The sequence below is a fragment of the Propithecus coquereli genome, unplaced genomic scaffold (genome assembly GCF_000956105.1).
Source record: "Propithecus coquereli isolate 6110/MARCELLA unplaced genomic scaffold, Pcoq_1.0 Scaffold862, whole genome shotgun sequence".
In the NCBI taxonomy this organism is placed as follows: domain Eukaryota; kingdom Metazoa; phylum Chordata; class Mammalia; order Primates; family Indriidae; genus Propithecus; species Propithecus coquereli.
The window spans coordinates 641,060-656,116 of NW_012154863.1; the positions used below are offsets into that span (position 1 = coordinate 641,060).

At 53.8% G+C, this 15,057-nt stretch overlaps 1 protein-coding gene across 1 annotated transcript in view; it reads right to left on the reverse strand.

Annotated features, from left to right (window-relative positions):
• ZFYVE28 (zinc finger, FYVE domain containing 28) overlaps nt 1-14,707 on the reverse strand; it is a 115,036-nt gene extending 100,329 nt beyond the window's left edge. The window contains exon 1 of the mRNA XM_012664142.1: nt 14,336-14,707. Within this exon, the coding sequence (XP_012519596.1) occupies nt 14,336-14,374 (39 nt within the window). The 5' untranslated portion in view covers nt 14,375-14,707. The remainder of the gene's footprint in view (nt 1-14,335) is intronic.
• Between the last annotated feature and the right edge of the window lie 350 nt (nt 14,708-15,057).

Here is a 15,057-nt window from a genome sequence, read left to right on the forward strand (position 1 = left end):
AAAAAAAAAAAAAAAAAAGAACTCCCATGGAATCTAAGGGGCACCTAGCCGGGGATGGCCAATGGGAGGTGGGGGCAAGAGCTACTCCACAGGCACTGCCACCACAAGGGGCTGTGGGTCCTTGGCTGCTCACACGGGTACAGCTAGAGGCAGCTGATGGTTGGCAAATGGCCCGAGGAGAAGACACCCATTCAAGCCCCAAGCAGGACCCAGCATAGAGCTGCCCTGGGGATGCTCCTGGTCACCAGTGTGGGCCGCGAGCAGGAGTCCAAGTGCCCAAGTCACACTTCATAACATGTACCCTGGGCAGGCCCCACACACCCGGGCCACAGAGACACACCTCACAGTGTGGGCCAGTGTGTTCAGAAACCTCCAAGCAGCACAGATGGCTTTCATGGAACACTACATGATGGTGATACCTGCCTGGCTCAGCATCCCTGCTTGAGCGTCTCCAGAGGGATTTTCAGAGGATAAAACTGCCTTTTCAGCCAAAGCTGCTGGAAACCAAAGTAAGTGCCTCACTGCAACTCCATCTTCCCCCGCATGGCCCCGCCACCCTTACTGCCAACTCCATCATAACCTTTCGTCAGCCAGCAACAAAACCCCAGGGGTCCCAAGGTGGCTCCCAAGACACCCAAGCCAAGGTTCGTGTCCTCCCCTCATCCTCGTCTAATGAGAAAGATTGTTCAGACAAAACCAGCTCCCTATGGCCCTGCCACTATTCCCTGAAGCACAGGTGTGCTCCAGGTGAGAGCCAGCTGGGGGGCTGTGAGGTGGGCAGCTCACAGTGACCCCAGGTCTCTTTCTGTTCTGCCATCTCTTTGCCATCAAAAGACACAGAGGAACGAATCCAGATCTCACAGGCCGCCATGGGGAGAACCACACTAGCTTTTGAAGTCCTTGCCCTGGTGCTAGAGGAGGGACTTACCTGGCTGGCAGGTGTGACTGGTGAGTCCCCCTGCGCACTGTGGAGCCTGCACAGCAGGTGGCCCAAGGCATCACTCCTCCATGCTAAAGTGCTACCTTAGTGGGGGGCAGGGGGCACCGCACAAAGATAGCACCTGGCAGCCAGTGGACACCCCAAACAGAGATAGCACCTGGCATCTGTGAACCTGTTTCACCCTGGGGACAGCCCCTGCAGGCTGGGTGGGGTCTCCCCAGAGGTCAGCTGCTCCAGGCATGGATTTGGACTGAGTCTGCTGCCTCCAGGGCCAGGGTCTCCCCTCTGCCAAGCATGGCTGGGACTGCCCCCACAAAGGGACACCACCCCCACCACCCAACAGAGCAGAAAGAGGTTAAAGGGCTGTCTCCTGCAGCCTCTGCTTAGCAACAGTCACGAAAACTCCTGAAGGGTCAGCCAGAGCTGAATGAAGCAGAACAGGCAGAAATAGCAAAAACTGGCAAAGAAATCCTCGAGGCAGGGCTGTTCAAGAGGAAACAGCTCCAGCGTCATGATTTGAGAACTAGATCTGCAAAGCCTGTCAGAAGGTGGCCCACAGGAAGACAGCTATGAAGCAACAGAGAAAAGGGAGAAAGCAGGCGGAATGTGTCAAACAGTCACAGAACAACACTATTTAAGACAACGTCAATAAAAAGGATTAGAAGTGAATGTTAAAAATTATAGCAGTAAAGTATTAAGTTGATGGTGCATTTCATCTCTATTTATCAATATCTAATGATATACCAATTCCATAATTTAAGCTCATTCTACTTTCAATCAGCCTTTCGTTATATAAGAATCAGGTCAGGTCCCCGAGCGGTCCCTGTAGGGCCAGGCCTGCCCCTCCAGCAAGGCCCCTCCGCCAGGCTCAGACCTCACTGCCCTGACTAGCCCAGTCAGCTAACACCCGCATGGTCTTCACAGGACCCCTCATCCATGCAGCACTCTCAGAAACGGGATCCCCACTTGGCATCTTCCACGAGGCTGGCATGTTGTTAGCATGTTTGAGGAAAGTTGAAATACACTGCTGACCCCCGTGACTCCTCCAGGCACAGAACAAAGCAAGTCCTTTCCCTACAGCTGCTGGGTGACCCAGCTGGGCTGTGGCCCAAGACTGCATGCAACCCCAGCTGCTTCCTCCTCCTCAGCCGCCAAGGCTGCCCAGGCCCCAGCTCCTAAGAGATGGCCCCACACCCCAGGGCTGCAGCCCAGGAGGGAATGAAGCCTCTACCGCAACAGCAGGCCTGCAGAGGGATCCGAGATAGGCAAAGGATTTGGGGTACTGGGGGACTTTGTCACTGCCCTTTGAGTGGGGGTATGGGAGCCATGTGGGACCTCCTATTGACTTGGCTTCCCACCATCTCCCGCACAGTGCTGTGAAGGGAAGGTGGATGACGTTACCCATGTGGCACTGCCACCTACTTTTCAGTCTTCTCCCCATGGTGAATGTCCAGGCAGGGCTTCCAACCCAAGAGTCCTTAGCTGTTCTAGAATAGCCTGGAGCACACCAGTTGGACCAAGTCTGAGAAGACAAATGGGATGTCCTCAGAGTTCAAACCCTGTGGGAGGCTGCGTACTGACCATCAATCAGTCTATTGATAGGTGAACTCAGCATCCTTGCAGTTTCCCATCATTCACTGGTGACCTTGGGTGTGAGGCCAAGGAGGATGGGATGTGGGGTCTGAGGAGTCCCTGGAAATACGTCCCACCCCCAGCCACATGGCTGAGCTGTAACTTTGGGTGGGCTGGGTCAGGATCTGAGATCCACAGGCCAGGGAAGCCCCACAGGTCTTGGTCAGAGGGAGGGGCCGCTGCCCAGAAGCACAGTCCCAGCACCCACTATGCCTGAGACCTGCTGACTTGGAGGGGTAAGGAGGGGACCAGACAGTGCTGACCACCAGGGCTGGCTGGCAGTGCTCACCTGTGTCACAGACCCTCAGGGTTCTCTTGGTTCTTTCAACATAATTTCAAATACCCACTGGGAAGGGCTGCCAGAGATCTTGTCCGACTGTGATGGGGGCTCGAAAAAGAGGGACAGCGGGGCCAGGAGCTGCCAGTGTGTGGGAGGCTTGGCCATTTTACTAGTTATTCATTCTATGTCTGTTATCCTAGTGTTTACCCTGTGCTAAGTCACACTCTTAACTCATGATCTGAAGTCAGCCACCATATTAAGCCTCATTCCCAAACCATCAAAGACCTCAGAACCAACTCTGACCACTCCAGTAATACTCCAGGTATTTCCACTCACCTGTCTTAGAGGCCATTCTTGCAGGGGAGTAACTTTTTGTTGTGGACTCCACTGATTCCCACCACTCCGTGCAGTGGCTGCGATTTCCATCTGCCCACACACTTGCTGATTTCTTTGCCCACCATCGCTTCTTCCCTCCCACTCCTTCCTTCTAACTTCGATTTTCCTTTTGGAGTACATTTCCCAGTACTTCTTCAGCATGGATTTGGGGGCGGTTACTTTTTTGTCTTTGTCTAAAACTGTCTTCCATTTTGCCCTCCTCTGCAAATGATAGCTTAGCCAAACCACAACCGTGCTTTGAGTCTGCTCCACAGTCCCCTGGCCTCGAGTCTCAGCCAGGCCAGATGTCATCCCCGTGAGACTGTAGCCTTTTCCCTCAGCCCCTGAGATGCTGTGTTCTGTAGTTTCATGCTGATGCGTCCAGCTGCACCACTGATCCCGTTTAGGACTTGGGCTTACTGAACCCCATCATTCCACTCAGGAAAATTCTCAGCCATGAGCTAAAAACAACCTCTTCTTTCTCTCTGCTCTCTCTCCTCAAGTCCTGTTCGATGCACCCTGAACTTTTTCATCCATCCTCCATGTCTCACAACCTCTCACATTCTGCTTTTTCTCCCTGTGCTGCAAGCCAGGAGATCTCAAATCCACCTTCCAGATCACCGATTCCCCCTTCGGCTGTCTAACCCATTCACTGGGATGGCTTTTGTTTTGTTTTTTAATTCAGTGACTATCTTTTTCATTTCTGGAAGTTCCATTTGTCTCTTGTTTAAAAGAGGTCTTGGGTTCGCCTTGCGGTTTCGGTCCTCCTGTCTCTTGGACTGGTTTAAGCTTATGCGCCTTAGAGTTGCTCTGTCATTTTGGTTCCCATTACCCTGTTGTTTGCTGATCCTTACTTGTAGAAAACCACTTTGTCATGCATTTTGTGACTTTTTCTGTAAACTCCACTTAAGGTGCAGCAGGAGGGCTCCTCCAGGAGAGTTTGAGTTTTATTCCACCAGGCACCCCTTGGCACCAACACGGAGTGCAGCGGACTGCGAAACTTTCCTAGGTCCCTGTCACCTCCAGCAGAGCTTCACATCTGACCATCCCTCCCACCTGCCCCCAGCTGGCGATCAACGCCTCATCCAGCCCTGGACCGACATGACCCCTCCGGCCACCATGCATCAGGCCCTGGGCCACCACCATGAGCCTCAGGGCGGGATACAGCCTTCCAAACCACGGCTGCAGCACATGCCCTTTGGGATGTGACTTTGCTGCTCCCCCCACATAGAAGCGAAGGTGACAGCCCCTCCCTAGAATGAGGGCTGGCCATACGGATGGTGTGGAGGTGACCACGTATAACTAGGCCATAAGCACCCTGCCAACTCTGCTCAGCTGCCCTGCGACCGTCAAGGAGTCTTGACTCAGCCTCCCTGAGGACGAGAGAACACGCAGAGCGGCTCAACCGACAGCAACAGCGCACGCCCAGTGGGCTCCGAGGTCCCCCAGTCTGCTAGCCCTACCAAGCCCCGCCCAGCTAGAGCCCCACCCCTGAGCCCCACCCCCAACCCGCCCAGCGGACACCCAACTAAATCAATCCTGGGCAAGTAAGTGGGAGGCGGTGATGGTCTAAAGCTCTCAGTCCTGAGTGGTTTCTAACTGTACCCTCCCATGCTCTCAGCTTTAGGTTTTGGTTCCCTCATTTCTGACACGGAGGGGTTACGCCTTCTCTCTTGCCTGCTTAGTACTTTTGAAAATGATTTTGTGCCTTTTACCCAACATTTCTGGGAACCTGCAGTGGGTTGGTCGGCCTTTACCCTCGCTGGGTCTGTGCGGCCGGAAACCGCCTGGCCACCTTTCAGCCTCCACTTGGATGCTGCACCGGCATCTCAAACTCCCCACCACCTCCTCCCCAGTACCCCATTTCCCAACAGTGCTCCCTCACCCTCCCCTAGCCCACCGCCCCCCAGTCCTGCCCAGGTCCCTCCCCCACAGGCCCTGGTCCATCCACTTTCTCCCTCCAGAGTCACCAGCTGCCTCCTCCTCTCACTAGACTTATCCGCCTGTCCCCGCTTCCTGTCTCGCCCCTCCCCCAGAAGGCCTGGAGGGGCCCCCCAACAGCAGAGCTGACCCCATTATGCCTCCACCTTCCTCGCCTATGACCCATCCCCATCCCACCCCCCAACCCCACCTGCAGGACCCCACCACCTTCCCAGTGCCCCAGGTGCACAGAACACCCCCCCATTCACAGCCACATCTTAGCGGCACCCTCCCCCCTCACTCTGCTGACCCCCAGTCTGCTGCCCACTGTCTGTCCCTCTGACCCCTGGCAAAGGCCCCACCCCAACCCTGCAAAGGCACACAGGATCTGTGAGCCCGGGCACAGTCTGCGAACTCCTGCTGAGCAGCTCCCTGGGAGACGCTGGTTTTAGAAAGTTGGCCGAATTAACCAACAATCATCAATCCCAGACCCAGAATTCCTTTACCGCTATCTTCCAGAATCCCTAGGACAAAGGCCCTGGAAGCAGCACAGGTGGCATGAGAGGCTGAGCAGGAGTGTGAGGCTCCATCTTCAGAGGGAGGAAGATGCCCTGCTGGGTGGCTCTCATCTGTGGGGCTGGGCTGGCTGGTGGGTGGCTTCAAAAGATCCTTGAGTCAGCTGCCCAGCCCCAGAGTGCCAAACGCCTTTCTGCTCAGGTGCAAAATGGCTTTTCCCTTGACTATATATTAACCTCCAAAAAGTGCTACAATTTCTTTTTTTTTAAAATGAGGAGAAATCCACATAGCATACAGTCATCCATTTTAAAGTGTACAATTCATTAGCATTTGCTGCATTCACAATGTTGTCCAACCATCACCTCTCTGTAGTGTCAAAACCTTTTCATCACCCCGAAAGGAAACTCCATACCCTTTCAGTAATCACTGCTCCTTCCCACCCCAGCCTCTGGCAACCACCAACCTGCTTTCTATCTCAACGGATCTGCCTCTTCTGGACATTTTATACAAGCCCCTGCTGCCCTGTCAGAGGCTCCCAGCCATGGCATTCAACAAAGACATGGCTTCTTGTGACTGGCTTCTTTGACTGAGCATAATGTTTTCAAGGCTCATCTGTGTTGTAGCATGTGTCAGAATGTCCTTCCTTTTTAGGGCTGAATAATATTCCATTGTATGGATCGACCACATTTTGTTCATCTATTCTTTTGATGGACATTTGGGTTGTTTGCTCCTTTGGGCTGCTATGACTAGAGCTGCTAGGAACACAGGTATACAATTCTTAAATGTAGCTGACATTTAAGTCGTCGATTCTGTTTTTAGACATCTTTTATAATCACAGTAGCCCTAAAAATAATTGGAAACATTCTCAAAAACTGAAATCCAAAGAAAAGAATTAAGGACACCATCCTATATGGGGTGTGTTAGCTCAGTCAACCTGAGAAGCCAGTGTAAAACACCACCCCTCTGGCTGGGGGAAGTCAGGGGACAGCTCAGAGGAGCAAAATCCACCACAGCAAACTTAAAGGCCAGCCATGCAGCACTGGGACCCCTCTGCACCTCAGCTGTGACGGGAACCCCATTTGAAGTGCCCCTACACCTCCCACCCCCATCCAGCAGGAAAACAATGAGAAATGGAAGAGCTTCAAAGTACTTACTGTAAGAAGGGAAAAAATCACTCCATTCATCTTATCCAACTACTCTACATAAATTACCATAATATCAAATGTTCTATTCTACTTCTGCTTAATCTATTCAGACCAGTTTAAAAAAAAAATCCATTCATTTTTGTCTTGCTCCTTCAAACACTTGAATTGCCCATCAGTATCTTAAGTTTTTTTGCAATCCAACTGTGAAAAGTACAAAAGTAATCATTTCACCAAATGGGGCTCCTGTAAAAACTGATGACAGGTACAGATCCTTCCTGCAGAAAAATAAGACTGCCTGAGCCATACATTCCAGCTCTGGGACCCAGCAGACCTGAGTTCAAATCCCAGTTCTGCCTCCTCCTGGCTGTGAAGACTCCAGCAAGTTAACTTGTTCTCTCTGAGACCTGATTTGTAAAACATGGTGCATTAGGATAGTTTAAACAACCCCCAAAACCTCAGTGCCTTGGCCAACAGAAGTTTATCCCCCCCTCACTGAGCATGGGGTGGTGGGATGGGAAAAGGGTGCATCCCAAGATCCCACATAGTCATTCATGCCAGCACCCCCCCCCCCACGCCATGGCCCTGGAGTCCTCTACTGGATCCTGTGCATGTAGCCAACAAACAGAGGACACAGGCCACGGGAGGATGGCTTGAGGGGTTTGGGGGCCAGGCTGACGTGGTAGGGCCCACTGCTGCCCACCCTAGCGGCAATTCAGCCCTGGCTCTGCCAACAATAGGCTGTAGAAGAGCACTCAGCAGTATCTCTGCCCCAGCAGGGCACAGGGGGCAATGGCAGCATTGGTACCATTCATCATTATGGTTACTTGTGCCCTGAGTCAGGGTCTGTTCCCAACAACCAAGCACCTGGCACGCCACCAGAAACAGAAGCTGAAAGGGCAGCAAGCACCTGTTAAGACACTTTCAATCTCAGAATGATCTGGTAGGAGCAACTGGAAGCCATGATGGCCTCTGGGAATCCATGAAATACTGACATTAAACCCTAAATAACTAAACATTGGTCCTGTAATAAGCCCACACCCTCTTACCTACCTGTGAGTTCTGCTGGTATTAATAGCGGTCATATGTTGAGCTATTACTGTGAACCTTTGACAGAGATGGTCTCAGAGGCTCTCAACAACTCTGCAAGGCAGGTTCCATCGTCCCCACCTAACAGCTAGGGAAACTGAGGTATGGCTGGGAGGGACGTTGAAGGATTCCCACCCAGGCACTGCAGCAGAAGCCCCTGCTGCCCTATCAGAGGCTCCCAGCCATAGCACTCAACAAAGACTTAAGACAATTTAAAAAAAAAATGGGAGAAATACTTAAAACCCACAGCCTTCTAGGTATTTATTTTTCTTTAAGCTGGGATCAGCTCACCATTATTCACCTTTGCAGGGGCCCACAACACCCAACTTAAAAACTGTAGCTATGCAAGGCTGTCAACAAAACCAAACCACGTGGGCTCTTGGATGTGCATTTTCACACATTTAAAGCAAGTATATCTGGTATTCTGGGAATTCTAGCTGGCACAAACCAGGCACTAAAGCTGCTCCTCTTAAGGTTGAATGAGATTATCCAAAAGGTTTCCCATTTAGAGTGTGGGGCAGGCACTGAGGCCCTGGCTTCCCTCCCTCCCCACTGGATCCAAACATCAATTACAGAGAGCTTCTGATTCCCTGTCCCTCGAGCATTTAACAGAAACCCAACCACACACTTCCAGCAAATGGCATTGCTCTGACTGGGCAGCGCGGAGCCCCAAGTGATGCGGCACAGAGGCTGATGCCCGCCTGTGTCTGCAGCTCAGCCCCTCCCTCACCCTGCAAACTCGGCTGGTACAGGGCAAGGCGCAAAGGCCCTGCTCTGCCACCATAAGCAGAAACCTCAGCAAAGCCTGGGAAGTGGGAAGTGAGATGTGAGCTGCCCTCGGACAGTCATTTCCTAGGAGACCAGGGTGTAGTTCTACAAAGCCACCTTAAGAGGCAGATGGACCTCAGGCCCTCCACAGTCAGTTGACAACAGCCTGAGGTGCTGGTAAGGCCAGAGGAAGACTCCCCAGAACTGAAGGTCAGGGATGCACAGGGAGGGAGGAGCCCCAGGGCCTTCTGAACTCAGGGAGCGCCTGGGCGACACAGAGGGGTTTGCAGGGCCAGCCCCGCTGCTGCAACCCTCCCAGGACTTCTCAGTCGCACTCGGTACCAGGTGCTGACCAGGAGAGGGAGAATAGCCCTGGCACCGCCCGTGCAGCATCCAGAACACTGACTTTCCAACAGCTCACCTTGGAGAGAAACATGCTACACCAAGGACAACCCCAGGCGCAGCTGGGCACTTAAAGTTTATGGGCTGAAAAAAACTAATCAATTAGCAGCCTGGCTAGAAGTGAGCACTCAAATCCCAAACACCTAGAAGAGTGTCTATGCCTGGCACGGAGCACTGACATAGTACTACAGGGACAGCAGCTCATTTGCCAGGTGAAGCAGAGTGGGGGAAATCAAGGCACGTGCTCGTGGCCGCCTTCTCACAGGTCACACTCCTGTCCAGATCCCAGCCAGGGCAGACAGGATCGAGGTTGTGGGAAGACCACACGTCTCACCTGCCTCTACCAAGACCCCCCCATAGGGCTCCAAGCCTCAGGTTTGCTGGTACCAGGGCTATATGTCTGTGATCTGTGTCATCACCCCTAACCCTTGGCCACCATTGGGAAGCCCTGAAAGGAGGACTGAGCTATACCTCATCTATGCACATTGGGGGCTAGACAGATACAAACCCAGGACTTTGCCCACCACCCTGCCCTGGGACCTGCCCCCATCTGCCACTGCACTTCCAGAGTGCCACCCCCATCAGCCAAGTGGTCAAGGTGCAGAGAGCTGACCACCAACAAGCAGCTCCACTCAAGGGTTGGTGGCCGGGTGGGCTGGGACTCTGGAAACCCAGAGGGACCCTGGGTGTGGATCTAGACCCCCTGGGTTAACTCAACAGCCAAAGGCAGGCAGTCCCATGCTTAGCACTACTTAGTCCTGCCAGGTTTCCACAAAACTTGCTGTTGAGGGTTGGCACCAACTTTACAAAGACCGACAGGCTCTCCTTTTATTGCGCACATGTACCCAGCAAGTCACTCAGACTTCTTTTGGCAAAGGCCACTTCATCTCCAATCTGAACCCAGAATATTTATAGAAAGTTGCCAGATAAACATCACTCGGTAAAGCAGATTTATAAGGAATGTTCCCCTACAAAGAAGGGGAAAAGGAAAGTTAACAGCCCCCACCCCCAGAAGAGGTTTAGGGGTACAGATGAGAGCACTCTTGTCAGGGTGCGTGACTGAGCATGGTGACCAGTCAGCACGAAGCTAACCTCCTCCATCCAGCCAACATGATCCACCCAAGGATCAATTCCTACTCAAAGATGGAAAACACAGATTCATCTCAGATGATCTGTAACATAGTCTTTGATGATGGCCAAGAAATCTTGCCCGGGTCCAGGTCGGGGTCCCCTTCTCCCATGCCAGGATTTATCGCCTCCTAGTGACCAGGGATCTCCAGACAGGACAATTAAAAGGAACTTATAACCAAGCAAGAAACATAAGCTCTGATACTTTTGTCTCAAATGAAGATACCAGCTATGCTAAAATGGTTCACCTTTTTAAAACACCAACTCTTTCTTGGAAAGGCTTTACTCTAAAGAAAAGCAAAAAAATATTTCACCAACATCAATAAAGAAGGACAGGCTAAGAAGTTTTCCTGCACACTGTCTTTTCTATGTTGTGTTCAAAGTCAGGATAATACAAAACCTGAACACTTTACATAAAGAAAAATCATGGCCGGGCGCAGTGGCTCACGCCTGTAATCCTAGCACTCTGGGAGGCCGAGGCAGGCGAATCATTTGAGCTCAGTTCGAGACCAGCCTGAGCAAGAACCAGACCCCGTCTCTACCAAAAAAATAGAAAGAAATTAGCTGGACAACTAAAAATATATAGAAAAAAAATTAGCTGGGCATGGTGGCTCATGCCTGTAGTTCCAGCTACTCGGGAGGCTGAGGCAGGAGGATCGCTTGAGCCCAGGAGTTTGAGGCTGCTATGAGCTAGGCTGACGCCACGGCACTCTAGCCCAGGCAATAGAGTGAGACTCTGTCTCAAGGAAAAAAAAAAAATCATATTAGTATTTAAAAGACTAATTTGAAGAAAAAATATGATAATCTTCAAATGTCATTTTAATGTTAAACTATTCTTTCTTAGATATTTTTTACTCAACTTAAGCAGTTATTAAATGATTCATATATCAAAATTTTAAGGGTCATATAGGAATATTTTTAGGCATTTCCAATTGCTTTTTAGAACTATAGGAATAATGAATAATTATCTTTATTTCAGAAATTTTCCACTACATCATAATGAACAAGAAGCTCAGTGTTCAGTTTTAAACCAAAGAAGGGGCCAGATGGCTCATGCCTGTAATTCTAGCACTTTGGGAGGCTGAGGTGGGAGAATCACTTGAGCCCAGGAGTTTCAGACCAGCCTGGGCAACGTACCAAGACCCCATCTCTACAAAAAATACAAAAATTAGCTGGGCATGGTGGTCTGCACCTGTAGTCCCAGCTACTTCGCAGGCTGAGGCAGGAGGATCTCTTGAGGACAGGAATTTGAGGTTGCAGTGAGCTATGATGATGCCACTGCACTCTAGCCTGGGCAACAGAGCAAGGCCCTGTCTCAAAAAAATAAATAAACAAACAACAACAAAAAAGCAGGAATTAAATTAAAAATGCAATTTGAATTGTATATCTATCAAAATACGAAAGTGAAAAAAGCATCCTAACTGCAGGCAACAATATTACCCAGATTCATCCTCTTGCAGCTAACATTTAACATTTCAACTCTTCCAGGCCCAGAATCTTCCCAGAAGTGACTTTGTGCTTACTTGTGCCAAAATGTGTTAAATTAGGAAAGAAAAGCATAAACTTTAATTCATAATCCAAGGCAAAAATCTCAACTTTGGTTTAAAAAATGAAAAGCTATTAGCTGATATACCATACTCTGATCCTTCAAATAAGCAAGATATCTAATCCCAAAGACAGATCCCAAACAAAAAACAGCCTAAGTTCAGACTGACTGCAGGGCACTAGCTCCCAGCAAACTCCATGGCCAGAAACAGAGATCTGAGACCGAGACACGTCTCAAGTCCAGGGCTAAGGAACTAATATCAGACAGCCAGATAAGACATGACAACGAATAAAAGGAAAGGTCTGGACTAAACAGTATTCCCTCCCTTCTCCTAAAGCACACAGCTCTGGGCCTAATCACCAGGATTGGTAAATTCATCAACTCTCCTCTTTGCCCTGGGTACCCCTGGAGCTTGCCTGGAAGGGCAGCTGTTCGATGAAGAGGGAAAGTTAGGGACACAATTCTTAACGCAGAGACACAACCTCAAGGGTAGTAACATTTTCCACTTTTAAAGTCTTTACCCTAAATTGAAACAGGCAAAGCCACTCTGAAATGATTCAGCTACTAATGAAATAGAACGCCTGCAATTACTTTTCCTTCCCTTCCAACAATGTAAGGGTGTGATCCTGGAAATAGCCCTCTTCCACCTCCATGACTGGAAAGGGCATCCCCGAGGCCCCAAGTGCCCCTGACGAGTGTTTTCAGAGATACCAGAATGTTATTTGACATAAGAGACATTTTCCTGTCTGCCCCTGCCATTTGTCATTGAAAAAAAAAATAATGCTGCTGCGTACCCCCAAAATGACCTTTTCACAAGTGGACTTAATTTTTCCTTAACTGGTGACAGAAAGTCACTCAAATGAAAAGCCACTCCTTGAACAGATAGATATGCAGTGTGGAGGCCTCCACCCTCCCTGGCCGACCCATGCAGCGATAGCAGGCAGGACTGAGAGCAGTCCTGGAGGGACCGCAGCAGGGAGGGCTGGGCGCAGAAAGCGGCCAAGGGCAGGCGAGGCCCCAACCACACCCAGCACCCGGAAGCACCAGGCTGGGAGACGGACCAAGCCCCAGCTACCTGGCGGGGAGCCGGGAGCAAGGAGCACTGCTACATTGTGCACCAGGCAAGCCTGAGTCCCCGTAGGCCAGGCCAGGGCCAACAAGGGGCAGTCTGTAAGCCCCCGACCCAACACTCTCCAACCCCAAGTGGAACTCCCCGACCTCAAAGGCCACAAAACACGAGCCCTTCGGGTCCCTGAGCTCGCCCCCAAACCTCGGGTGCTGGTCTTCCAAGCCGACCGGCTGCCTCCGGGGAATGTGCGTATGGGCGGCACAGATAGACTTAAGGAAACCCTCATCTGGAGCGATCACCCACCACAGAGGAGGGGGCTGGGGACGCCGCACCAGAAAAGTGGTCACCGCGGGGGAGGAGGATCAGTTCCCTGAGTTGGTTGGCAACACCGCGGCCTCGGATGTCCGCGCTGCGGGAATTCGGTGGCCGGCCACGCTCCCGCCCTGGGTCGCCGCAGTGGCCCCACCCTAGCCATGCCCTCCCCCAAAGACCCCAGCGCCTGGGACCTCCCGCTGCGCCGGCCCCCAGGCGCAGCCCCCAGACACCCATTGTGCCCCAGGACGCTGCACCTGGGTCCCGAGCACCGTCGCGCCTCGACCCTGCACAGCGCACCCGGCCCTGCTCCAGCCGCCGTGGACACGAGCCCCAGGCAGGCGGCGGGGACGCAGCGCCCGCAGTGCGACTGGCGCAGCCATCGAGGCGCAGGGCGCGCAGCTGGGACCCCGACCCCGCCGCGCTAGGAGGGCTGGCGGCGCTGGTGGGGAGCCGCACCCCCCGGCGGCGCGGAGGCTGCTGGCCCAGGAGCGCTCCCCCGCGGGCCGGGTGCCGGGCGGAAGACCTGTCCCGGATTCGAGAGGACGCGGGTGGGGATGAGATAAGGATGGGGACATGAACTGGGCTGAGGTGTGGAGCAAGCCAGGTTCGGGAAGGGAGGACTGGGGCAGTGGCATGAGGATCCTCTTCGGACACAGAGAAGGAGGGGTCTGTCCGGGACCCGGGACTGGGAAATAGGGGTTCCCTCCAGAACCTGGGGAAGTGGGGCGAGGGTCTGTTCTGGAGTGCGGAGGGAGCTGGGGAGGTCCACTCCCGGCCCAGGATAATGGGGGAGGGGAGTAGGCAGGAGGGGAATGAGGGAGGCAACCTCGGTGCAGGGAGGGGGAGCAAGAAGTAGTGGGGAGGGGGCCCACCAGGTGCAAGAGGGGACCATCCAGGACAGGGATGGGGAGGAGCGGGACCCGTTCTGGCCGCGGGCACCGGGAGAAGGAAAGTGCGCCGGAGAGTAAGAGCAAGAGGATGAGTCTTGGACCAGGGCTGGGGACCTGGGGGTCGGACCCGCCCCAGGGGTAGGGCCACGAAGGTCTGTCCAAGACGCGGAGTAGAGGGAAGGGGAGTCGGACGGCACGAAAGAGGGCTCTTCATGTACAGGTAAAGGGTTGCTGTCTCCGCAGAGGGACCGACAGGAGGTCAGTACGGGGGACGAGGGGACAGCGATGCGGGGGGCGTCCAGCCCAGGGCGGGGGCCGCTCACCTTGGGTTTATACAGCCACTTTCGGAATCTGTTCATCATCGCTGTGCCGGCCCCGGCCGGGCTCCGGGCGGCCTCCGCCCTCCGCAGCGCTGCGGCCGGGCCCGGCTGCGGCGCGGGGCGGACGCGGAGTGAGAACCGAGCCGGGGCCCCCGCTCGGACCCGGGGCGGCTGGGCTCGAGCGGAGCTTGGAACGCCAGCAGGCAACGGGCAGGTGCGCGGGGTAGGTGCGCGGCCGGGAGAACGCTCGGCAAGCGGCACCAGGGAGGACTCTCAGAATCGCGAGCGGCGCGCGGGCGCACGGGCTGACCGACAGGCGCAGCTCGGGGGCGCGCGGCTCCTCGCAGCTGGCTGGCACCCCGCGCCTCCGTGGTCACGGCCGCCCCGCGCCGCACATGCGCTGAGAGCGCCGCGAGCCCCAGAGCCCGCCGAGAGCCGCGGGCGGGGCGGGCGGGAGAAGGCTGCCCAATCCCCGAGCCCGCGCCGCGCCCTGCCCGAGGCGCGCCCTGGGCCGGCGAGGCGACCCTACGCGTCCGCGGGCCCGAAAGACTACAAGTCCCGATGGACATTGCGGGAGGCAGCCCCTGGCCGCGGCGCCCTTCGCCGTGCGGCGGGCGGTGTGCATTATGGGGGTTGTAGTCTTCCCGCCGACGGCGCCGGAGCGTGCCCGGTTGCTAGGTGACGACGCCCAAACAGAGCCCCAGCCGCGTCCGCCCCCTTCCCGG